The sequence below is a fragment of the Festucalex cinctus genome, chromosome 4 (genome assembly GCF_051991245.1).
Source record: "Festucalex cinctus isolate MCC-2025b chromosome 4, RoL_Fcin_1.0, whole genome shotgun sequence".
Taxonomy (NCBI): domain Eukaryota; kingdom Metazoa; phylum Chordata; class Actinopteri; order Syngnathiformes; family Syngnathidae; genus Festucalex; species Festucalex cinctus.
Window position 1 is genome coordinate 7,974,512 of NC_135414.1, and position 25,835 is coordinate 8,000,346.

The 25,835-nt window shown below is 38.4% G+C and overlaps 2 protein-coding genes across 7 annotated transcripts in view; both read left to right on the forward strand.

The window, feature by feature from the left end:
- The first annotated feature begins 123 nt into the window (after positions 1-123).
- Positions 124-11,693, forward strand: rab27a (RAB27A, member RAS oncogene family). 5 transcript variants are annotated; one of them, XM_077518581.1, is made up of 7 exons: positions 990-1,357; positions 2,890-2,956; positions 7,211-7,379; positions 8,161-8,246; positions 8,333-8,436; positions 9,952-10,075; positions 10,444-11,693. In XM_077518581.1, exons 3-7 carry the CDS (start codon positions 7,227-7,229, stop codon positions 10,637-10,639), a joined length of 663 nt encoding a protein of 220 aa, XP_077374707.1. In that variant the 5' UTR covers positions 990-1,357; positions 2,890-2,956; positions 7,211-7,226; the 3' UTR covers positions 10,640-11,693. The 5 variants fall into 5 exon arrangements, with proteins under 5 accessions (XP_077374705.1, XP_077374709.1, XP_077374707.1 ...); XM_077518579.1 differs by lacking the exons at positions 990-1,357; positions 2,890-2,956 and adding an exon at positions 124-735; XM_077518583.1 differs by lacking the exon at positions 2,890-2,956 and having other exon boundaries at positions 989-1,430.
- A 199-nt stretch (positions 11,694-11,892) lies between these two features.
- vrk3 (VRK serine/threonine kinase 3) overlaps positions 11,893-25,835 on the forward strand; it is a 20,895-nt gene continuing 6,952 nt past the window's right edge. Inside the window, exons 1-12 of one of the 2 annotated variants that reach the window (XM_077518572.1) lie at positions 11,893-12,009; positions 12,751-12,956; positions 13,115-13,228; positions 14,046-14,147; positions 14,584-14,736; positions 16,047-16,148; positions 16,624-16,773; positions 20,297-20,434; positions 20,521-20,576; positions 20,671-20,737; positions 25,574-25,655; positions 25,742-25,835. The exon at positions 25,742-25,835 is cut by the window's right edge and continues 3 nt beyond it. In XM_077518572.1, coding sequence (XP_077374698.1) covers positions 11,990-12,009; positions 12,751-12,956; positions 13,115-13,228; positions 14,046-14,147; positions 14,584-14,736; positions 16,047-16,148; positions 16,624-16,773; positions 20,297-20,434; positions 20,521-20,576; positions 20,671-20,737; positions 25,574-25,655; positions 25,742-25,835 — 1,284 coding nt within the window. In that variant the 5' untranslated portion in view covers positions 11,893-11,989. The remainder of the gene's footprint in view (positions 12,010-12,750; positions 12,957-13,114; positions 13,229-14,045; positions 14,148-14,583; positions 14,737-16,046; positions 16,149-16,623; positions 16,774-20,296; positions 20,435-20,520; positions 20,577-20,670; positions 20,738-25,573; positions 25,656-25,741) is intronic. The other variant, XM_077518573.1, reaches the window with a different exon arrangement.

Consider the following 25,835-nt stretch of genomic DNA (forward strand, 5'->3'; position numbering starts at 1 on the left):
GCAAAAGACCCCAACGCCACAGAACCAGGAAGTAGCACTGAAGGAGAACGGAAGTGCTGGAAAGAATTCATCCGGCGAAAGTAAAACAATGGACTAAATCAGCAAAGCAATACAGTTTTCAAATAAGTTGGTTGTAAATTAACAAAATAAAATTATTCATTATGGGTTTGGTAGTGGTTGCCTCTGTGTTAGTCACTCGCACTGACAATAATTAAGACTAAAAGTAACACTGTTGTCATTAGCCTATAACCAACTTGAAAATTACATGTACAGTATGTACACGTGTGACTATGTTCTGCAGCAGCACTTATTTGGCTCCCTCTAGTGTTATGCATTTTCACGTTGAGATAAGTTAAAGTTACAGCAGTGGCTCGCAAACCTTTGACACCAAGTACCTAAAAAAAAATACTTATAGCTCAACAATTAAAACGCAGTAGCGCAGGCAGATGATTTCCCCTCTCCCTAAAAAGTACATTTAATATTGTAAGCCAATGTAACATTATCCAAGTTTAAAAGAAGAGTGTACGATCACTCCACTTGTCAGGTTGACATTCATTTACCCACTGTGGGAAAAGCCTCCTTGAATAAACGGGGGAACCGCATCGTTGGGGGATCCTTCATTTCGTCAACTAATTTTCCTAGGAAAGGCAACGAAACAGTTTCAATATCAACGGTCTGGTTGAAGACAGAACAGCTGATGCACACCCATGAAGGCTGTCAGGTCATCTGCAAAAGGTCAGTATATTGGTGGCTGTCATACTCAAATCACATTCAAACTAATGTTAAATGATTTTTTTTTTTTTTTGCCATCGTCCATGTTAATGTTTTATTTATTTGTTTACATTCTTTGACTAAATCCTGGCGCCATTACTGGATTTAGTTATTTAAATTTGTGTTCTAAATTGTTTTCCTAGCTGTACTACTTGGTGTTTCTTACCGTTATTTCACTTTTGTCGACTCAGTCGAATTGCTGTCGTTTCTCCGCTGTCTCAGTCAGCGAGTAATGGTTACTACTAGACGTTTCATCAGGTCGCCAAATTGCAAACTTCTGTACTACAACATTGTTCCTGGCTTGGGCATGTTTAGAAACGTTTCCCTTAAGTGAGACGGTGATGAAATTGACAAGTCGCAGCCGGCGAGGAGGAGGAGCAGCTGCCTTTTCTTTCTCAACTCAGTCAGTAGCATTTTACTTCGCCAAATGAAATAGTGGCAGTCAACCAGCCTGCAACATTCAATGGCTCAGCGGTGACGCAATAGATCACTTCATTTACCATCGAGAGACTGAGTCTATTTTTTTTTTTTTTATTTGTTTTGTTTAACGCAGTGAGCGTATTTTTACTCTTCCAAGCAACAAGCGGTGAGTGAAGTCAGCTATCAGGAAATGTCAGCAAGTAGCATCTGTTTGCAGCTAGCTTCAACATTTCCTTTTGGTAACTTCTAAACTTTCTTCACAACTCTGTGACATTTCTACTTACTCGTAGTACAACTTTGGCATACTTGCAGGACAGCTACCGCGCACTAGTTGGTTGACAGGCACTACTTGAGCTAATATGAATCGCTCGATTTTAACTAGACACCAGTAACACACAATTGGTCAGTTTTGCCTCACTACACTAGTAACATGTAGTTGTTCCCCTTTTTTTTTCGAATTCCAAAGTTGAACTGGCGACGACAGTAGACCATATTTTAGCTGAATACCCTTTATCAAATTAATGTATTTGATGTCCGTGATATCCATCTTAAATAAAACAAGGGTGCACAAGACTGGGTCTTTTTAACTAGTAATGTTTTTTATTTTTTTATTTTTTATTTTTTTTTGGTCATACTACCTTCTAGTTAGCTATGACATTTCACCTTAAACCGGATATCAATGACATGAAGTAATTGAGCACTAATTAGTAGGACAGATTGACATACCAGTAGAATTACTACATGTCATTGGTGAGGTACAACTGTGCTTTATTTGACATCTGCACACTAATATAACTTATGATGCATATGTTAACTAGTTTAATTTGAAGTCAATTGATTTTCACTACGAATGGCATTTCACTAGTAGGGCAACTTTGGCATATTCAAAACAATGGACTTGTTAATGATGGTACTGCACAACTGGTGAAGCCTTAGCTGTTATGTAACTAGTTGTTTATCCTTGGTATACACATTATGCAGCTGAAAGATACTGAACGCAGAAAATTTAATTTCGAATCGCTACTGCCCCCTGTTGATGAAAAATGAAACTGCACAAACCCTGCCTTCTACACGTACAGTACACGTACAATGCGCACACGTCACATTCGTCAAATTCGAACCCAAATCTGGTATGAAAACTATTGACTGAAGGTTTGTGGGAGTATCCATTGTGAACAGCTAAGGTGTTAATTAGGTGTTTCGGTCATAAATGGTTTAAAAAAAAAAAAAAGCTATTGTAAAGATGTGTTTGGCCAAATTGTTAAAGAGAGCAGCTTTATGGTCTATGTACTAGTATGTGCCTCACAAGTTGGACAATATTAACATACTAGTGGGACAATTCCATTTTATGAGGGAAAACTGTGAACTAGTTGACATCCTATGTGATATTTACTGTTACTACTTATGAATTGCTACTAGTAGAATTGTAGTAGCAAACAGTTGTTATTCAACTGGTGCACACCTTTTCCTTGTAACATACGAAGTTGTTTTCCTACTTGTACGCCAAAGTTCTACTATAGTGTGAACAAGGAGTGTACTAGTAGAGTCGATGGAGCTGAAGCGGTATATGAAGAATCACAAAGTAAATGTGTAAACGTCTTGCCACATGAGGACCAGCTGAGAGTAATTATGTGTTCTGTTTGTTGCACTTAATTCACTTTAGTTTTATTTTGATGTGTGCGTGTGTGCCACAAGCAGCAGTTGGTGCCACTGTGTATTGTGCATATCCGGATTGCATCCTCTGAACACTGGAGTGTTGCCCAGGGTGGGTCCTTCACTTCTCCTTGTCGAAATGATTAAAGTTACTTTTTGTCGGTGGCGTTGTGTTTGTAAAAATTGCAGGATAATCCACTAGATTTTCTCTGAAGATTTTGTCCTTTTCAGTGGAACTATTAGCCTGCACAGACTCAGGTTGGTACAGCAAAAATGTGGCTGAATTGCACTTTAGCGTGGCAAGCTTCAATCCTTCATTAGGTATACATGAAAAATCTCATGATGGGTAATTGGGTATGGTTTTAAGGAATGAAATGTATCCAAACAGAGAATACATTGGGTTTACTGTAGTTGTAACCAAAATTGAGCGAACTGATTGGGTGGATTTTTTTTTTTCTTCTGCAACCTAAAAATACACAGTATAGTGTAAAATTACTCCAATGTCAATTGGCGAGCCGTGGGCAAGGGAGTGAGATGATGACCTCGCACCAAGGAAGTGTATAGTGACTTACCACATCTGTAGATTGTGACGTGTACTTAATGAATTGCCTGCTCAAGTCTTGAAGATCTTACAAACAACATAGACCGTGGTGATAGATTCGGGTGCCACTTGGTTGTTATCAATCTATCCCTTTTCTTAGCCGCTCTTTCTCACAAGGGTCGCAGTGGTGCTGGAGCCTATCCCATCTAGCTTTGGGCAGTAGGCGGGGTACACCCTGAACTGGTTGCCAGCCAATCCAGGACACACACAGACAAACAACCACTTTTAACCGATTACTCCGCACAAGGGTATGTTTATTATTATTATTGTTATTGTTATTATTATTATCATTATTATTATTATTATTATTATTATTATTATTATTATTATTTACTTGTGAGCACATTCACAGCAGAAGACAAGGCATTCCATAGTTTTTATGCAATCAGCTGCGTTGTGTATTATCTGTAAAGCAACCATCATGTGCCGTTCCAGTTAATGATGCATGCTAGGACATGCCATGATGAACCGTGATTTTTATCATTCATTACAGAGTTACATAATAACAATTGTTAAAAGCAGCCATTGTGGATATTGACATGGTTTCGTAATCATTCAACATTGCGTATCATGGGAGAGGAAATGTGCGTTTTCTGTCAATAGTGTCTAGTAGTACTGCAACGTACTCATGAACTGTCAAGGAAATAGGATTACAACTTGCACATGTTTGTGAGGGGCAGAATAATCGCAACACAGTGTATATCATCAATGGATGGAAATAAAAAGTCTACACACCCATGTTGAAATGCCATACTTTTGTGGTATAAAAAAAAAAAAAAAAACATGATAAATTGTTTCAAAACATTTTATGTAATGTGACCTGTACAATTCAAAAACATTTTACATGGAGAAATTAAAACACACAACTTAAATAATACTTTTGCACAACAGTTTAAAATGTCTCTGGTTAACCTCAAATGGTTCTTGAAGGCTTTTTCTGACTTTTTTTTTTTTTCCTTCCCTTTCCCTTTTTGAATTTTTTTTTTTCTGACACTGACATGTATTTGGAACTGTTCATAATTCCCTTGGTTAACTTGAATTCTTCAAGGCTTGAAAATCAAGAGAAAAGACTGAACATGCTGTGACTTGGTTGTAATGACGAAACAATATGTTTTCTTCAGTTTTTTTTTTTTAATTTTTAGGTTTGTGTGTGTTTATTATATAGGACAGTAAGCACACTAGATTTTCAAGTTCTGGCTAACAGGTGGAGTTTCCCAACAAAACGGAAAGTCATGCTTGCCTGTTCGCTTCCTATCCGGCAGTGTGGAAATAATGATAACATGAGGTTTTATTTTGTTATTGCTGTGGTAGGTTTTGGGGGTTCTGTTTGTCATATTAACCACTGATGATTGTTTTGTCTAGCTGCCTACTTGACTGTTAGTTGGGGGGGGATAATGACAGGAAACTGAGCTGGACCTTATTGGAAGCGTTCCAGAATTTTGTCAAGTCAAGTGAGTCTCTATTGTAATATATCTACAATTTTACTTGCAGGACATAAACACTTGACTCATTCACTTCACTGCCATTTGCATTGCAGGCTCAAAAAGACTGTGCCCCACGCTCTACAGATGAGAATTAAGCAGTTAATAAACTTACAATTAATATAATTTTTATGCCCTTTCCTACAACATCAACATTATGAACATGGCAGATGTGCAGTGCGGAAAATTCTTGTATTTTGCCACCAAAAAATAATGATATAATTTGTTCATTTTTACTTACGCGTAACAGATTACCCCCACCCTCCAAAATGAATTGTACAAATTATAGGTCACATGAGGTCTCTCTCACTTTTTTTAAATAAATGAACTGATGTAAGAATATCCACTCAGTTATTTTGTAAAAAAATAAAATAAAATAAAAATATTAGTCTTTCATAGCAGATTGGGTAAAGAGGAAAAAACAAAACAAAACATGGTCATTGTTATTCAGGCCAAATTGGTCACAAATTTATTAGTGGTTTACAGTTCACAAGTAGAGATTTACAGTTAAGACGGATTAGTATAGTGCTTTTGGGATCCAAGGCACGAATAAAAGATGACAAGCAAGCGCAACAGGATGTGGTTGAAATGTAATGAATAAATCTCTTGGAAAAGGAACATTTCATTCAGTTTTAGTGCAGTTTTGGTCCCCGTTGACAATACTGTATATTAATTATTAATGGAACTTGGAAGAAATTAAATGAAAATGTAAATCATTAGATTAATACTAGGTAATTGATGTTAATCATCCAAGAAGATTAGAGTAATTCCTGAGCCTGAAAAGAAATATGATGAATATGTGGGCAGCGTTACAACTGGTAAATGTGACTGAATAAACCATGCAGCTATTTTTTATTTATTTTTTTTTCTCAGAAAGTAGTCCTGGTGGTCCCAGCTCAAGGTCCAAACATGCTAATGTTAGCTGTTAGCATCACTGTGAGTGAGTTCATCATGCATCTTTGTTATACAAAAGCAGTAAAGGACCTTAATCCGATTATGGCTCGACATGAAAGGATCAGTGGGGGGGGGTCACCATAAAAGAATGTTAGGCTTGTTTGAATGCTTTTTTTTTGCACACTGGTCATATGACACATGCACATGTTCTTTTGACTGGAATTAGTTGACCATGTGAAGTGTATAAATGTGCCGTTTGCTAGATCAAATTAGTGCGTCTCCGCCATGGGGCAGTCAACCCAACAATTTTCTTGACAATACTGTAATATGTTGAATGCGCCCACACTAGTCTAACCTCGGTATCTTAATTATCATTGCGTTCGTGGATTGTGAATTAAGCTGCAATTTTTATCCATCTTTAGGGGCCGCCACGCTTCACCTGTTTTCCGAGTTTGGTCATGTGGCATTTGCAAGATGGTCGTTACCTCAGCATCTGTTCAGTTGACAGCAAGTGACAAAATGGCCGCCTCATGAGATGGCTAAACGGGTGTTTGTGTTCCACAAACAATATTAATCACAATGCTGTGTTTAGACTTGTGGGGGTGCACAGTACGTAATATTGTAGAGTAGGGCTGGACAGTATATCAACATCACAATATTCACCAACTATATCGCATATTGCATGTTTTTCCAATATCGTTGCGGCCCTATTGTAGAGAACATCTTTGGGTTGACTTCCCCTAGTGTATGGAATCTGGATAACAACACAGAATAATTTTTGCATACATGATGTCGCCTTCTCAGTAACTACGCACATCACCAATAAACATTAGCATCTATACTGCACATTTGACTTTGGTTTCATCTGCCCCCCCCCAAAAAAAATAAAAAATCAGATTCCAGATTATTTGTTTTTCCAGTCTTTTATGATTTGGGAGGAGACCACCATCATTGTGTATTTTTTATCTGTCGTCTTTATTGGCCTGGGATAGGCTCGGGCACACTTGCGAACCTCGTGAGGGGAAACGGTTCAGATAATGGATGGTTGGATGTTTACTATTATGCCCTCTAATTTAAATGGGTACATTTTTGAAAACAAAAACATTTCAATTTAAGCATGGCTGTTTCAGCAGCACTGGAGGCATTTGCCCATATAAAATCAAGGCTGCATGGGAAAAAAAATTACTAAAAAAAACAAACAAACTTAAATTGAATATTAATCGATTATATAAAACTTTTGTTCTCAATTGGTGCTACTGTATATAAATAAAACTGACTGACTTATCTGTATTTTTATTTTTTTAAACTGTTCCCGTTTCACTTTCAAAAGTGTTTTGTAAATTTGTCAGTCATAAATTTCTGTGTGCCAAAATTTATTTGTGTGTTGCAGAAATTCAGCTCTCACTATGTCTGATGGGGAATACGATTACCTCATCAAGTTCCTAGCCCTCGGCGACTCTGGTGTGGGAAAGACCAGTTTCCTCTACCAGTACACCGATGGCAAGTTCAACTCCAAGTTTATCACCACAGTGGGAATTGACTTCAGAGAAAAACGAGTGGTAAGCCGCTGCTTTTCTTTAGATTTGTTTAAAAAAAGAAAAAAAAAGGGCAAACTAGTGTAAGGTATCTTATTCAAACATCTATCTTTTAAAACGTATTTACTTTTGTTTTATTGCTTCTCTTTTTGTTATCAACTTCTGCTTTTGGGCCAAGCAGACCATTAATGACCTCCGCATCCGCAATGTTCAACATAAATACACCATAAGCATATTTGCTAGAAACCCTTGGGTCTCCTTTGAAAAAAAAACCCAAAACATTCTTTTCTCTTGCATAACATACTACAAAACTCTAGCACAATGGTGAGCTATTGATTACAAATGGAATTTGTCAGTGTGCACGTAAATACACCGTATTTAATCTTGCAAGGTAGCACAATGAGTACACAATAAAATTCTTCTAGTGTACACTAAAATGGATATGTAACATGAGCATTTTATTTGTCTATCCATTCATAGCACAATCCTATAATTTTCACTGGCCACGAGACTCCGATTTGGCATGCATTCCAACACTCGCGTCATTTTGCAATGATGACTCATAATGTTTAATGGCCGGCGGCAACCTCCTTCCATAAGCAGACGGAGCGTCACTACAGTAACGTTTACTTTGTTAAATGCTACACACAGACTGACAACTTCCACAATGAATTACTTATGTGATCAAATGTCCGCCACAATCTGAAACATTCTCGGGCAAGTTTGACAAAACGTTGAATGAAAAAATGCGACGTGCAATCGATTGGTACCAAAGCGAGATTGTGTTAATGTCCGTTTTCAACAGACATACAACTCCACTGGTCCTGATGGCTCCTCAGGTCGAAGACAAAAGATCCACATGCAGCTGTGGGACACTGCAGGACAGGAGAGGTAGTCCAGCCTATATTTTGTATTGTTAACACTTTTTCAGTCTCATCAATCAATCGTCTCATTTACCCCCAAATTCTTCCCATCAGGTTTCGGAGTTTGACCACGGCTTTCTTTAGGGACGCGATGGGTTTCATTCTCTTGTTTGACCTCACCAATGAGCAAAGTTTTCTCAACGTCCGAAACTGGATGAGTACGTCCTTTTACTGTTATACTGAATGTACTATAAGTGAGGATAATATACAGTAAGTTATTTATTTTACCATTGTGAATTTCTGAGGGAGTAATGAAGAAATCAAATGCTAGTGGAATTTCTGACATTGTGCAATTTGGAATTCAACTATAACTTTAGAGTTCAATGCTGACATCATTGGGTGGCTCTTGTCATACAAGCATCAGCTTGTTAAGTCTGATTTTTGTTGTTTTTAAATGTGTGAATTCGGTCACTATAACTATGTAGTAGGAGTGTGACGATATATCAAACGCCATAAATCATGATACTTTGTCTTCTGATAGATTATCGATACGACTACACAAGTATCGCAATATTTGTAGGTTAAAATATAGCCACTATAACGGCTTCATTGTTCATTACTTGTTGAGCAATTACTTGACGGGCCACTAGAGGGAGCGCCTCATGAGAGTGGCAGGGAAATGTACCGAAGTCTTCAGGCGAAGAAGACTCATGAGCTTACTTTTTACTTGTGTAAGACATTTATCTGTCCAGCAACTGACTCTATGAAAATGTGGATTATAGCTTCAATTTTAACATTTTAAAAGATGCTTTATGTTTAGACTTTTTGAAGCACACAATTTTTTAATTGTATTTATTTATTTACTTATGTTACACAAAAAATTGTCTGTTTATAATATGTATGTAACTGACTGGTATGTTGCATGACAATAGTGTTTAAGACACAAATTTGTTTACAGAAAGTGGTCTCTGTTAAGAAGACATTTGTATTTGTGTGAGTTAAAAAAAAAATACACTAAAGTACTCACTGTGAAGAAGACACCAGTTTTAATAGTGTTTTAGTGATGGTACAAAAAGAAACCATTTTCTCATTAAAACAAAAATCGGTTTATGTCTTGAGTAGTTTCATCGTGAATTTATTACCTGACCAAAATATTGATAATCGCGGTGATCGTCATAGCGTGAGATCATCACTATCGTGAGCCTTGTATCGCATATCGTGTGGTACCCAGAGGTTCCCACCACTACTATGAAGTGCATTTGGTGTTCTCATCATTAACATGAAGTAATGAAACTGAGTTCTTCTAAGTGTCAAGACCTACAGTGACCTTTTATACGTGGATAAATGGTACTTAGTCAATTTTCTTAACATGGTTTTATTGTCCAAAATTATTTTTTTAATGTTATGAATATTGTATTTAATAATGTTGAACATTTTTGCAGTCCACCCTGTCATCATGGGATAACTGGTCCATAAAGAAACCCTTTGTTTTCAGTGATGACCAGCATTGTGTATTTATGAAATGGAGGCTCAAGCAGTGGCTAGTTGCAGAGTAAATATTTGCACTTACTGTAGATTTTGTCTTTCCCATCGTACCACATATACATTGGCTGTTGTCAAGCTTAACATGTCCACTCTGTCACAGTGAACTATATATTTTATTTCTCCTGTTGAATATTCCCTTCACATATACAAAGTTGGTGTCATGTTACATACTGTGCTGTTTCTTTCAGGCCAGTTACAGGTTCACGCCTACTGTGAGAATCCAGATGTGATTCTGTGTGGCAACAAATGCGACCTGGCCGATCAGAGAGCCGTGAGTGAGGAAGAAGCCCGAGAGCTGGCAGATAAGTATGGGTAGGTGTCACCCGTCCGCCAAACCTCTTCCTGAAATGTTTGTCAAGGAGGCAGTGGCCGACTTGTTTGCCCAAGTCAATGAGAAGACAACGTCAGACTAAATTGGCCCTCCTGGAAAAGTCAATATTTGTCTACATGTGTAAAGTATCTTTCTCTGGCTCACCTTTACCAAAAGACAAATAGTCCAATAGATGAGAGCTGCGTGCAGAGTTTTCAAAGGCTTCTTGAGAAGATTAGTGAATTTATCTAAGGGTAGTGGCATGTATTGTAAACAAATACAGTTTTGTTTGTATTTTGTTTTAATTCATCTCCGGATTATTGTTCATTGTTAATCCAAAGTTAACATTCCTTGTTTTGCTACCCGACAGGATCCCTTACTTTGAGACGAGCGCAGCAAACGGACAGAACGTCAACCAGGCCGTAGATGTACTGCTTGACCTCATCATGAAGAGGATGGAACGATGCGTGGACAAGTCATGGATCCCGGACGGCACCTTCCGTTCCAACGGCCACAACAACGCAGACTTGACGGAAGCCTCGGAAAGGAGCAAGTGTGCATGTTAAGATTGCGGAAGAGTCAATTAAATCCGCTGAGACTTCATAAAATGGGACATAATGGATTCTGTTTCACTTAAAACATGCAAATGGCCTTCCCTGTAAACCTGCTGATTGGTGATACACTGTTTTTCCGGCGTGCAGTACTGTATGTCACTTATTTGCCTTTAAAGAAAAAGATGGACATTTATTTTCTTACTTGGGATGGTGGATAATATTTATTTTCCATAATGCTGAAAGGTCTAGTTTTGACAGTGAAGCTCAACATATTTCAGGTATACACATGATAATTCACCAAAGTGAGTTGCCATTCCACATAGTCCATAAATAAGCAATTTAAATCCCTGTATTTCCTGTTTATAAACTTGGCTTGCTCTGCCGAGTGTCACCATAATGCTGCAGTTAAGAGCTTATGCTGACACTTCATAATTCAGTAGATGGTCAATTTATATTGAATGTCAACACTTGTGCCAAGTTGTTTACTCCCCAACATAGACACTTATGTTTTCAATTCAATTAGCTCATTTCTGTTGTTAAACACAATATTACATTAGAGCATCACTTAGACTCTGCTATAGCCATATATGTGCAATAACAAATAGGATGTGGAATTGAATTATTTCACATCATTCACTGCTGTCCATACATATACATATATATGTATATGTCAAATGATTTATATTTTTGTGTATTGATGGTTAAATACATGCCTTTCAATATCCATTCAAAGCAAAATATATGTGTAACATTCTGCTTTTTTTTTTTAACAGAAAATTATTTTTTGCAGACCCTTTAAAGGTGTTTTTGCTCTTTTAAACACAGTTACATAGTTTGCATTTAAAATTATCCATTTCAGATGTATATTGACCACACGTGTGTACTTGTGCTTATTGTATATAATGTTTTGAGTTCTATTTACACATGTTTTAAAAAGATAAATCACTTATTTTTGAATGTATTAAAGTAAGAACATGCATGTTTGGTCTCAAAAGATTATATTGCTCCTATTGATTTAAATAAAGAAAATGCAAATAAAATTTGTGTCTTGAGAAAATGTAAAATGGTCAAATGAGTATAATTTATTGTGTCCTTTTTAATAAAATAAATGTGAGAATTTAAAAGGAATTTCTTTATATTATTTGTGAAATATTCAAAAGTTTTGATTTTACTTTTGATTTGATTTTACAGAATGATTACACGTTCAAATATCTTTTGTTCTGTCCTACTTGAATATCAGAATCGTTCAACGGGCTTGTGTAGTTCTCCTATATTCCTTTAGGGGCATCATTTTTTTTTCATGGCGTAGAGGCCGCAATATTTAAGCGAAGAAGAAGGACGTAAATACAAACAAGCTTGATCATGGATGGAGGATTGGGCAGGTAGTTCTAAAGTCCATCTTTAAATAATTGATACCGTTTTATTTCATGTTTTTTATAAGCTGCAGGTGCAAGGTTTATCTATTCTAGACGCAAATTACGTGCTAATTGGCGACATATATATTTTTAAATAGCAATACGTCGGACAAAACAGACTGTTTTATCCTTTCGAATAGCACACTTAGCTAGTTTTCGCAACTACGAAGAAAAATATGTGTATGTTACCTAACCAGCAAGTCAATACTGTGTTAGATCATCATAGTTGACAATAAAAGCTTTGATAATGGGTAGATCGCAGAAGTGAGTACTATAAAGCCTTCAAATTTATGTCAGTAGTTATTTATACATTATCATTGAACATTACTGAAAAAAATGACACTCGCTGCAATGTTAAGTAGTGACTTGTTTGACTCAATTTTAATGTCCCCTTAAAATAGCTCAACACATAGTTATAGACATCTAAACTGCTGTGGCAACAAAAGTGAGTACTACCCTAAGTTGAAATGTCCAATGAGTCATTTCCCCGCTTCTGCCATGTGTCTTGTTTGTGTTACAAGGTTTTAGGAATGTGAACCTTCAGATAGATATCAATGATACTGATTAAATAATCATACAGCTTTCATATACATACATATCACATGTTAACATGGTATTCCCAGTTGATCTCTTGTGATGTTTTACCCATCTGTGTTCATATTTAGCCACAGTGTGTTTTTATTTCATTATGTATACGTTCTCTTGCAGAACGACTTTCCGTTTCTGCACTCAGTGTGGCACAAAGTTGCAGTCCAGTTTTAAATTCTGTCCTTCGTGCGGGGAGAAAATTCCTTGTGCCGCCGATACATTTCCACTGGAGGCCTTCAGACCTTCTCCAAATTACTCTCCCCCGAAAGGGGATGAAGCCAATACAACAAGACAGTCGTCAAGCATGCGTTATGAGGCCACAGACGGTAAGATTATATTTGCAATGTGCACAACGTTAAGTACGTTTACATTCTGAAATAAGATCCAAATCAACAAGTCTATCAGAAGTGTTCCCAAAAATAAAATGGTTACCTTGATCGGGGCAAGTTATACAAAACCCATCAACATTTTTCTTCTTCTGCAGTGCACGGAAGCTTACCTACTCCACGGCCTGCACTGCGGAAAACTCGTAACTCTCTCCGCTTGGACAGGGACGCCATATTAAATGTAAAAGAAGATCCTCCTCCTGTGTCACAAGGTACTCGATAAGTTATTATGGTATTGGTATATCTTTCTTTCTTTTCTTTCTTTCTTTCTTTCTTTCTTTCTTTCTTTCTTTCTTTCTTTCTTTCTTTCTTTCTTTCTTTCTTAAAGTTAAGCTTCTTTATTCGTTTTCATGTACTGAGTGTTCATGAACACTCCAAACCTTAGTGATAGCCGAGATTGTTGATTGCAGCTTTTACTGAACATCCTTCTCGATGGTAGAAAATAGTGTTGTTCCGATACCGATACTGGTATCGGCAGAGGTGCCGATACTGCATTAAACCAGTGGTATCGGTGACTACTCACAAGTAATATACCAATACCATTAATTCCAATGCTAATATAAGATTTTGGATGCAGCATCTTGTGTCTTGCTGGTGTACGACATTCACTGGTATGTGACATGTTCACTGCATGCCGATCGAAGATATCCTATTCGCCCTTGAATGCTCTGAACCAATGGCAGGACAGCTTTTTCATGTTGAGGAAAAAAAACAACCTTAAGTATCGGTATGGTATTGGTATCGGCCGATACTGCAAAGCTGGGTATCGGTATCGGGAGCCAAAAAACGGTATCGGAACAACACTAGTAGAAAATAAAATGAAATTTACCCAGTACGGTACAAACAGAGTAATAGTTCCTGTGTTTGAGATGCAGATTTTATTTGGCAGAGTAAAATTCACAAAATCTACTAATTAAAAAATATATAATGTAATATATAATAACTTATTTTTTGGCCCCTGGCTAACAATATGATATATACAGATCAATACAATTATGATTGACATTGGTATATTTGTCATTTTTATAGATAACAGTGTATCTACACCAAAGCAAACTGCAGTCAAGCGTGTAAAGGCGGCGGCACCTGTTGAGGCCTCTCCCCCTCCCATCTTGAAGTCCCCCAGATCTGGTAAGCTCGGAGAAAAACAACAGTCCATTTCCATGGTGGACAAATAAACAACACATTCGCACCTATGGAAAATTAAGTCTTCAACGAATCCAACTTTGCCTGTTTTTGGACTGTGGGAGAAAGCCAATTGATATTGTGCTTCTTCCGGTTTACACACATTGGCCAACAGAATGCAGTTTAAAACATACATAAACAAAGACATTTTTCTCAACTAAGTAGCTCAATAAGCTGCAGTAATATAGGTTAGCTTTCTCAGAGGATAAAGAATATTGGTATTGCTCATGAACCCGAACTAAAAATTTTGCTAGCATCCTAAGACAAAAAAAACAACAACAAAAAATGGCCAAGAAACTGGTCGTATCTTAAGTTACCACTGTATTTTTATGCAAAAAAACTTCTGCAACTCTGATTTGTCATCTATCAACGTTGCCGAAAGGAAGGGGCAGAAGTGCGCACTTGCAGCCTGCGGAGGAAGGCGAGAATTTGACAGATGAAACGATTAGGAACGCAGAGGAATCCACTGTTGACAACTTGCCTCTGACTTCCTTCTCTCCTCTTTCCGCGCCAGCCTCCAATTCTCCTTACGAAGGTGAACAAAACACACACACACACACACACCGGCCACAACATTAGGTACAGCTCAGGGTCCGACATTTAAACCTTTTTGGGTTGGTGGCCCAACAGAGACAATTCCGTACTTGCCGTTAGAGGTGGGAATCTTTAGCTTTCTCATGATTCGATTTGATTCTGATTTTTGGGTCTGCAATTCCATTCAGAATCAATTTTTGATTCAGAATGATTTGATTGACAGTGATTTCTGCTTCAATCTATAGATGTGCAAACAATTGTCATGATCTACTCCAGTCTAGTTTTCAAGCCAGAATGACAAATGGAGACATTAAAATATTATTATTATTATTATTATTATTATTATTATTATTATTATTATTATTACATTTATTAAGTTTGAAATTGTAAGGAAAGTGTCTTTATTCCTGGCTCATAAAACATGCTCAGTCTACCTCATTTCCTGTAGTGTGCTCACTCTATTGACATCCTAGCTAGATTGTTGCTTGCAGTTTTTTTCTGAACTTCCTCCTCAATGGTGAAAAACAAAATGAAATTTGCCCATGGTACAAACATGTAATGGGTCTCCAAAGGGTAATAGTTCAGAGCTGAAGTCCCTGTGTTTGAGATGCAGATTTCCCTAATGAATTGACAGGCTCTGAAGTAGGGCCCTTGTGAGGCTGATGTCAATTCTGATATTTGACAGAATAAAATTCAGAAAATTGACTATTGAATTAAAAAAATATAATGAATAAAATAACTTACCTGTTGGCCCCTTAACAACAATAAAGATATGAATTACATGCAGGACATTTGATTGTTTTATAACACGCTGTTTTTTTATTACATGATTACAACATAGACAAAATTCTGTTTTTGTTTTTTTTTTGTTTTTTTGTCTCATGGTAAAAAAAAAAAAAAAAAAAAATCAGCCGATTCTCGCAAATTTTAAGAGCTAATATGTGCTGATTGAATCACCCGGTTCATTGATTGGTCAGCCCTACTCTAAGCTGAAGTAATCCTGATGTTATTGTTATATACAGTAGTCTAAGTCATATTTGAACATTTTCGGAAAATAACAATAGTTTCATACAAACATGAAAAATGCATTTTCCTTGATCCAACCTTTGAGTATTACCGCAACCTGAATGACTACACAGAACTAAAGAAAAACTAATTTTCTAACCAATTTTATCTATTTTTATTGACATTGTGAATGCTAGTGAAAAGATATTATGATTAATTATTATGATTATGATATTAGGCTAACAATATGAAATATTCAGATCAATAAAATCAGGATTGATATTGGTATATTTTTCATTTTTATAGATAACAGTATGTCTTCACCAAAGCAAACTCCAGTCAAACGTGTAAAGAAGGCGGCCCCTGTGGAGGCCTCTCCGCCTCCCATCGTGAAATCGCCCAGATCTGGTAAGCTTAGAGAAAAACAACAGTCCATTTCTATAGTGGACAAGTCACATACAGACAAACAACCAGTCACACTCACACCTATGGAAAACGAAGTCTTCAATTAAGCCAACGTGCCTGTTTTCAGTTATTGTCCGAGAAAGCCAATTAACATTGTGCTCTTTTTGGTTTGCATGCCTTGGCCAACAGAGAGCGTTTTACAACAGACATACATAAACAAAGATGAGTTTCACAACTCAGTGACTCAGCAAGCTGCCATAATATAGGTCGTTTTTCTCAGAGGATAAAAAGAATATATACCTGTGAATATTGTGATGATTGTTGTGAAGTTCTCTACCACCATTTGCTGCTCATAAACCCGGAAAGAAAAAAAAAACTAAAGTTGGGGTGCCACTGTATTTTAATACGCAAACCTTAAAAAAGAATCTACAAATCTGCAATTGTGATGTCATTTGTCATCTATCAACATTACCGACAGGAAGGGGCAGAAGTACGCACTTGCAGCCTGTGGAGGAAGGCGAGAATTTGACAGATGAATCGAGGAGCACAGGGGAATCCGCTGTGGACAGCTTGCCTCTGACTGCCTTCTCTCCTCTTTCCACGCCAGCCTCAAAATCTCCTTTCAAAGGTGAACAAAACACACACACCTTAGGTCCAAGTTCCAGCTTAGGGTCCAACATTAATGCTGCCTTCATGTGGTGTCGGCATTATGGTAAATACCACATTGAGTTCAAAATTGCAAATGAACACCCCCTCATGTCATATTTTCCACTAGACAACTGGGAATTTATTCTGATACCTGAGTTTCCAAGTTGAGAGAACTATTCAAGTTTCAGCATAACGGAGAGCGCAGAAGGACTCGTGAACGGCAAAAATATTAACACTTATAAGGCAGTTAACGTCCGCTCGCAGGTTGTTTTAGAATCTACACAATTACGTAGCTTACATAATTCAATGTCCTGTCCTTTACAACTCATTATTTGACATAATTGTTTGGTTTTACGAGCAAAGAGTATATCAGCTGCTATGTGTGTGTGTGTGTGTGTTTTTTTGTTTTGTTTTTTTAAAGTTTTAAAAAACAACATCGTGGTTGTCATGTCACAATATTAAAAGCAGCACATCTGGTAAAAAAAAGGAGAGGTTGTATTCCATTGTGCAGTTCCCGCGCCCTCTGGTGGCTAGTTTATTAGTGGAGTTTAATTTGAATAAAGAATGATCTACTCCAGTCTGCTTTGCAAGACAGAATGACAAATAGAGACATTCATTATTATTATTATTATTATTATTATTATTATTAGTAGTAGTAGTAGTAGTAGTAGTAGTAGTAGTATTTACTTATTTATTTATTTATTTTAAACATTTATTACATTGTTTTTATTCCCAGTTCATAGGACACGCTCGGTCTAAAAATAAATAAATAAATAAATAATAATAATAATAAAAAAATAAATAAAAAAATAAAAAAGGACACGCTCGGTCTACCTCACTTCCTGTGTTGTGTTCCCTCATTCTAATCAGTCCCCGAAGCAACATGAACTCAAACTAACAATAGTATTGTTACAATATCAAGCCGCTTATTACACTCCAGTTGATGTTAACTGCAAATCTAAACACACAAAATTACGAAAGTTACACACAGTACAGTACACACTTTGGTTAGCTTATTTCCCGAACGTAGCTAGCTCAAGGCAACTGAAAGAGCCATTGACTCGCGAACGCTAATTAGTACGCTACTCGCGGCACTTTTATCACCCAAAAGAACGACTATTGATACAAAAACGCTTCAGGAATGTATACATAGAAGCACTAAAACATTACTCACCGGCAAATGCTCTTCCTACCCTTCAAAAAAAAAAACTTTTATTAGCATAACTTGATTATGACTTTTTTTTTTCTTCTACTCTCTAATGTGGCCTCAATTAACAATGGATCAGAACGAGCGGAACCACACTGCCCCCAAGTGGCCAAATCATGTACAACATAAACAGCGCTCTCAGTAAAGGCCCACACAAAAAAGGTCAAGACAGTATAAAATAGTTTATCGAATTAGGGACATTTTATATCAATTCTTCACCGTCGTAAATGAGAAACTCGATTCGTATGAGAATCAATTTTTTTTTTATTTCTTGCACACCATCCATCCATCCATCCATCTTCTTCCGCTTATCCGAGGTCGGGTCGCGGGGGCAGCAGCTTTAGGAGGGAAACCCAGACTTCCCTCTCCCCAGCCACTTCAACCAGCTCCACCGGCGGGATTCCAAGGTGTTCCCAGGCCAGCCGAGAGACATAGTCTCTCCAGCGTGTCCTGGGTCGTCCCCGGGGCCTCCCGCCGGTGGGAACACCTCCCCAGGGAGGCGTCCAGGAGGCATCCGAACCAGATGCCCGAGCCACCTCAGCTGGCTCCTCTCAACGCGGAGGAGCAGCGGCTCGACTCTGAGTCCCTCCCGGATGACCGTGCTTCTCACCCTATCTCTAAGGGAGAGCCCGGACACCCTGCGGAGGTAACTAATTTCGGCCGCTTGTATCCGGGATCTCGTTCTTTCGGTCACGACCCACAGCTCGTGACCATAGGTGAGGGTTGGAACGTAGATCAACCGGTAAATCGAGAGCTTCGCCTTTTGGCTCAGCTCTTCACCACAACGGACCGATACAGAGTCCGCATCACTGCAGACGCTGCACCGATCCGCCTGTCAGTCTCTCGCTCCATCCTACCCTCACTCGTGAACAAGACCCCAAGATACTTGAACTCCTCCACTTGGGGCAGGATCTCATCCCCGACCCGGAGAGGACCCGCCACCCTTTTCCGACTGAGGACCATGGTCTCGGATTTGGAGGTGCTGATCTTCATTCCAACCGCTTCACACTCGGCTGAAAACCACTCCAGTGAGAGTTGGAGATCTCGGCTTGATGAAGCCAACAGCACCACATTATCTGCAAAGAGCAGAGATGCAATGCTGAGGCCACCAAACCGGACCCCCTCAACGCCTCGGCTGCGCCTAGAAATTCTGTCCATAAAAGTTGTGAACAGAATCGGTGACAAAGGGCAACCTTGGCGGAGTCCAACCCTCACCGGAAACGAATCCGACTTACTGCCGGCAATGCGGACCAGACTCTGGCAACGGTCGTACAAAGACCGAACAGCCCGTATCAGGGGGCCCGGTACCCCGTACTTCCGAAGCACCCCCCACAGGACTCCCCGAGGGACACGGTCGAACGCCTTATCCAAATCCACAAAACACATGTGGACTGGTTGAGCGAACTCCCACGCACCCTCAAGGATCCTGCTGAGGGTGTAGAGCTGGTTCACTGTTCCACGGCCAGGACGAAAACCACACTGCTCCTCCTGAATCCGAGACTCGACTTCTCGACGGACCCTCCTCTCCAGCACCCCTGAATAGACCTTACCAGGGAGGCTGAGGAGTGTGATCCCTCTGTAGTTGGAACACACCCTCCGGTCCCCCTTCTTAAAAAGGGCGACCACCACTCCGGTCTGCCAATCCAGAGGCACTGTCCCCGATGTCCACGCGATGTTGTAGAGGCGTGTCAACCATGACAGCCCCACAAAATCCAGAGTCTTTAGGAACTCCGGGCGGATCTCATCCACCCCCGGGGCCCTGCCACCGAGGAGCTTTCCAACCACCTCAGTGACTTCGAGCCCAGAGATAGGAGAGCCCACCTCAGAGTCCCCAGACTCTGCTTCCTCAAAGGAAGACGTGTCGGTGGAATTGAGGAGGTCGTCGAAGTATTCTCCCCACCGATTCACGACGTCCCGAGTCGAGGTCAGCAGCACCCCATCGCCACTATACACAGTGTTAATGGTGCACTGCTTTCCTCTCCTGAAACTTGCACACCCCTACTCAATATTAAATGTTATCAGTGATTGACGAGACGTTAAAATAAAGTGACTGGCCAAGTCACTTTCTATATTCACTGCTGTTACAGATAAAATTACAATATTGTGTTTTTTTTGTTTAATGACTTTTATTTTACACAATATCATGACATTTTATACTGTATCTTGAACTTTGTTATGTCGCCAACCTTTTCACAATATCGTGATAATTATTGTATCATGAGGTTTGGTTTACATCCCTAGCATCTGAATTAAAGAATTATTTTCTAATAATGTGGTTATGTGAATGAATGTGCAGGCAGAGGGCAAAGCAAAGCGAAGAAGGTGGTCGCCGTGGAGCGGCTCGAGGACGGCGAGGAGCTGACGGACACGACAGGCAGGAAGTGGACGCTAGTCAAGCTGCTCAGTCAGAGTGTGACGGAGCTCGTGTATGAAGGTGACGGATCACGCGGTGATGTCAGCGAGTAAATGAAAGCAAGTTCCCGTGTCTTTATTCACTGTAGTATGCATGTTTGTTTCCAGTTGTGCATAAAGGGTCAAGGTCCTCCTCCAAGGAATCTGATTATATCCTTAAACTGGTGAGTGTAATATATAGTTTTATAAAAATGCACCACAGCAAACTCCAACCACCATCTTGTTCAGTGACTGATTGGCTGCACATTTAAATTTCAGGGAGCTGAACGAGGGCGAATCTACAAGGAGCAGAACTTTCTGCAGAGAGCTGCCAAGCCATCATATGGTGAGCGTTTAGTCGGCCTATTCCAAGAAGCATTCCGCATGACACCAGCTACTGTATGCTATTGTATTGAACACTAGTTCAATACAGTAGCATACAGCATCGCCACAGGTGGCTGGCTAGTAACGAGCTACATTTACAGAAATTCATTTTGATGGATGAATTGTACTTGTTAGAGTAGCTTTAATGTCAAATACTTTTTACTTGTACTTGAGTGTTTTTGGTTAAGAAGAAATGGCACATTTACTGAGATGAACAACATTTTTTTTTTTTTAATTAGTCTAATTATTCTTGCTTTGTGCAATGTTTTGGTTTGTCACAGACGTCCACCTCAGGTGCTATCACATGCTATCGTTTCACCAATCCATTGGAACTACTAATCCGTTTGACTCCATTTGACCTATAAGATGTAGCCAGCTAGTCACATGACCACACACAGTAGAAGATTATGAAGAAAATGTTAACTCATTCACTCGCAGCCATATTTACTGAGGCAACCCCCTTCGCTTCTTGCTGTTTTACTGGATTTTGACTGATTTTGCAAGGTCCACACAATATTGTGTGTATTGCTGTAAAAACATGGAACCTACCAAAAGAAAGATTAAAGACTCTTCTTTCAGCAAGAAAAAAAAACTATTTGTATCTGTTTCCGTTTTGCAGCAAATAACATTAGAATATAGCTGAGTTTCATCGTTATTCATAAACCTGTTGAAAACAGTGGGGAAACAAACATGTCCCTGGCTGATCTCTTATACTCTGCTGCCACCTGCTGACCATTTTTGTAATAACTACCATTATTTTAAGCCACCTCTTCAGGTCAGAGGCTGCATCAAAGCTTTCTGTATGCTCTAGCATAAAAAATACATATTTTAAAAAACTAGTGGTGTCAAAATTAGTGCGTTAATTTAGAGTTAATTTAATCAATCAATCAATCAATCAACTTTATTTATATAGCACCTTTCATACATTTAAAATGCAACTCAAAGTGCTGGACATCCATAATGCAATAAAATAAAAGAAAGAAAAAGCCCCCCCATCCCCATGATCGTACCCACAGACACACCCAAAACCCAACAAACACATGAAAACCACAACATGGCGGGGCACAGATGTACCCTGTAAGGAAAGGCACCCAGGAGGAGTTCATCCACAGTGAGATGGATGAAGACCAAGCATCCCTCTCACTGTGGAGGCTCCCCCATGAGAAAACACTGGAGCTAAAAATTTTATAACTACCAAATAAAAACATTTAAACACTAAAAGAAAACGGTTAAACACGATACAAATAATAAATAAATAAAAACAAAGTTACAAGACAATATAGATTAAAAGTTAAATAAATAAAAGGGGATAAAAAAAGTAAAAATAATAATAAGTAAAATAAAATAAAATAAAATAAAAATAAAAAAGGTCAATCAAATGCCAAACTAAAAAAGTAAGTCTTAAGCCTCCTCTTAAAAACATAAATATTCTCTGCAGACCTGATGCTCTCTGGCATGCCATTCCATAGGTGAGGACCATAGTGGCTAAAGGCAGCTTCACCATGTGTCTTGGTCCTCACCTTTGGAATAGTTAAAAGGCCGCTGCCAGAAGACCTCAGAGGCCGCGAGGGGTAATAGGGTAAAAGCAAGTCAGATAAATAAGATGGGCCAAGACCGTTAAGACATTTAAAAACTAATAAAAGCACCTTAAAATCAATCCTGAAACGCACGGGGAGCCAATGCAGCGATTTTAAAACTGGTGTAATGTGCTCCCGCCCTCCGGTCCCCGTCAGCACACGTGCAGCTGAGTTCTGAAGGAGCTGTAGGACTGAAATATTCTTTTTGGGAAGACCAGAGAGCAGGGAATTACAATAATCTAAACGACAAGAAATAAAAGCATGCATCAGCACCTCCGTGTTGGCCTGTGAGAGAAACGGGCGGACTCTGGCAATATTCTTAAGATGGTAAAAACCGATCTTGGCTACATTTTTAATATGAGGATTAAAAGTTAGCTCAGAGTCAAAAAGGACGCCCAAATTCTTTACACATTGCGTGGGTTTAAAATCTTGTAGTTTAGGTAAAAGTTTCTCTCTCTGACCTTCAGGACCGATGACTAAAACCTCTGTTTTGTCCTGGTTGAGCTGCAGGAAATTTTCTGCCATCCATGACTTAATATCTAAAATACAATTTAAAAGGGTATCAATAGGCCCCATGTCATCAGGTGACACGGCGATATACAGCTGTGTATCATCAGCGTAACTGTGGAAGTTGACGCCGTGTCTCCTGATGACTTCCCCAAGGGGAAGCATATAAAGATTAAAAAGTAATGGGCCTAAGATTGAGCCTTGGGGAACCCCACATTTAATTTCATGGGTTTCAGAGGAACATGTATCCATACTTACAAAGAAATATCGGTGTGTGAGATAGGAATAAAACCAGTTAAAAACTGTACCAGAGATGCCCACCAGGCTTCTAAGTCTGTTTAATAAAGTGTGGGGATCTACTGTATCAAAGGCAGCACTTAAATCCAGTAGCACCAAGACTGTAAGCTTTTTCATATCTTCATTACACCTGATATCATTTAAAATCTTTAAAAGGGCAGTCTCGGTACTGTGGTTCATCCTAAAACCAGACTGATATTTCTCTAAAATATTATTTGTATCTAAAAATGAATTCAATTGAATAAAAACAATTTTTTCTAAAATCTTACTTAAAAAGGGTAAGTTGGATATAGGTCGATAACTATTAAAACTGCTGGGGTCCAAATTGCTTTTCTTCAGAAGGGGCTTCACCACCGCCGTTTTAAAGGCGGCAGGAAAGACACCCGTCTGAAGAGAGCAATTGACTATAGTTAAAATCTGTTCCTCAAAAAATCCATAAAATGTCTTAAAAAGTGATGTGGGAATCGGATCTAAAAGGCAGGTTGTTGGGTTGACCTGGGAGAAAACTCGACCAAGTGTCCTTGCATCAACCAGGGTAAAACTTTCCAGTGTTTCCTCAGGTAAAAGTGACTGTCCATATTTATTAAAAATTATATTTTGATCAACTAAAAGACTGGACCTAATGCCATCAATTTTACTTCTGAAGTGGTCTGCAAAGCCATCACAGAGAGTGTTTGATGGAGTCTGTGATGGCTTTTTAAAATCAGGATTGGTTAAAAGATCGAAAGTGGAGAAAAGAAATTTAGGATCTTTTGAATGAACTGCGATTAAATTTGAGAAATAAGATATTCTTGCCTGTTTGACTGTTTTATTGTAGGATTTAAGTTGTTCACGTAAAATTTCATAATGTATTGAAAGTTTAGTTTTTCTCCACCTCCTTTCAGCACACCTGCATTTTCGTTTTAATTTTTTAATCTCGTCATTTCTCCACGGGGGAATAGTCTTTAATTTTATAGTTTTGGTTAAAAGTGGAGCTACTTCATCCAAAGTTGTTCTTAAGTTCTTATTAAAATTATCAACAATAAAATCACATGAAGCAGGTAGAAAGTCTGCAGGGATTCTCTTAAGATTCTCAATAAAATTTGCAGCCACCTCAGAAGTTAGGTAGCGTTTCCTCACTGTTAAAGTTCCTTTAACGCCACATTTTTTTTTTACGTGCGATTAATGACTGCCCGTTACTTGGAAAGCCTGTACTGGGGGAATTCCAGACACAACATAGAAGACACGTCCACGTCAAAATTTAGCAGTAATACATTTTATAATAATGCATATATTTGTGGAGATTGGGATCAAGTTGTATTTTACAATTTTAATAATGTACAGAATTTCACAAGTTACTTCATGTTAACGATTAGCTAGCTCTTCATATGAAAAGAAAATGCACTGAGCTGTCACCAATGTCTTACAAATGCAGTTATGCCATCTCGTGGCAAAAAACCCCACAAATTTAGTTTTTTCAGTACATTTTTTGAAACATTTAACTCAATTTTATGAATTATTATGAAATTACTGCATCAATGACTAAAAGATGCAGCCATATTTCTATTAGTTTAACCCCCCCCCCCACACACACACACTTTTATGTTAACGAGAGTATGAAAACTTAGGGGAATTTTTTTTTTTTTTTTGTATGAAGTTGAAGTTAATTGCCTTTAATTAATGCAAAAATAGCTCACCGGTGATTGGACACTGCGTCTTGCTAAGAAAAATGAAAGCAGAGGAAGAATGTCAACATTTATTTATTGATAAACTTAACATGGCACGTGTCTCAGTGTACCAATTTTCCAATATTTTGTTTAAAAAAATAAATAAAATGTGTCTTATTTGGGATACATATGTATCGCGATACGTATCGTATTGTGGCCCCTGTATCGTGATACGTATCGTATCGCGATACGTATCGTATCGTGGCCCCTGTGAAAAAAAAAAAAAGGCTATATAAATAAAGTATCCCTTTAAACATGTAAAGGACATTAAGATAAATACATTTTATTGAAACACCATAATTATGCCAGTTCCTTTTGGACCAAACAAGATTTATTCATTTTAAATTTTTAATTTGTAATTTTATAATAAAAAAAAAGGTGCAAATATATACATTTACACAACTAAAAATTTGTATTAATAATCTTTTATTTTTGTATACAATTATGCCAATTTTGTAATTGTGGAGCGTAATAATTGAAATTGTAAATGGATTTCGATTAATTGCACAGCCTTACACATTCGCAAAGTTGTAAATAAAGTTAATTTAAATGATAAATTGAGAGCACTTATATAGCGATTTACAAAGGCTCAGATTCACCCAGACACCCTTTTTATATTTTTGGTGTTGTCGTGAAAAGTAAAAAAGGACTTTGTGACTCCTCATTTTCAAAATTCCAAGTCTTTGTAACGCTCCCGCTGCGTCTTTGTAGTGGCCAAGTGGATCAAGCGGCACGAATTAGACTTCCTTGGAATTCCTTCCTGCGTCAGCTTCGGCCACACGGATTCTTACAGGTGCACTCATCAACTTTTCCCGCCATCTGTTCACTTCACAAACTATCCCTAACTCTTTTTGTCACCATTTTTTTTTTTTTTTGTAGGTTCTTGGTTTTCCCCGCCATGGGCCAGTCGCTGCAGTCCTTCATGGACAACAATCGTCTTCCCGAGAAGACGGTCCTCCATCTCGCCTGCAGA

Coding starts and splice junctions, on each gene's coding strand:
- rab27a (XM_077518579.1), top strand. CDS start 698: ATGCACACCCATGAAGGCTGTCAGGTCATCTGCAAAAG. Junction 7,380..8,160: donor ACTTCAGAGAAAAACGAGTG/GTAAGCCGCTGC, acceptor CGTTTTCAACAG/ACATACAACTCCACTGGTCC. Junction 8,437..9,951: donor CAACGTCCGAAACTGGATGA/GTACGTCCTTTT, acceptor TGTTTCTTTCAG/GCCAGTTACAGGTTCACGCC.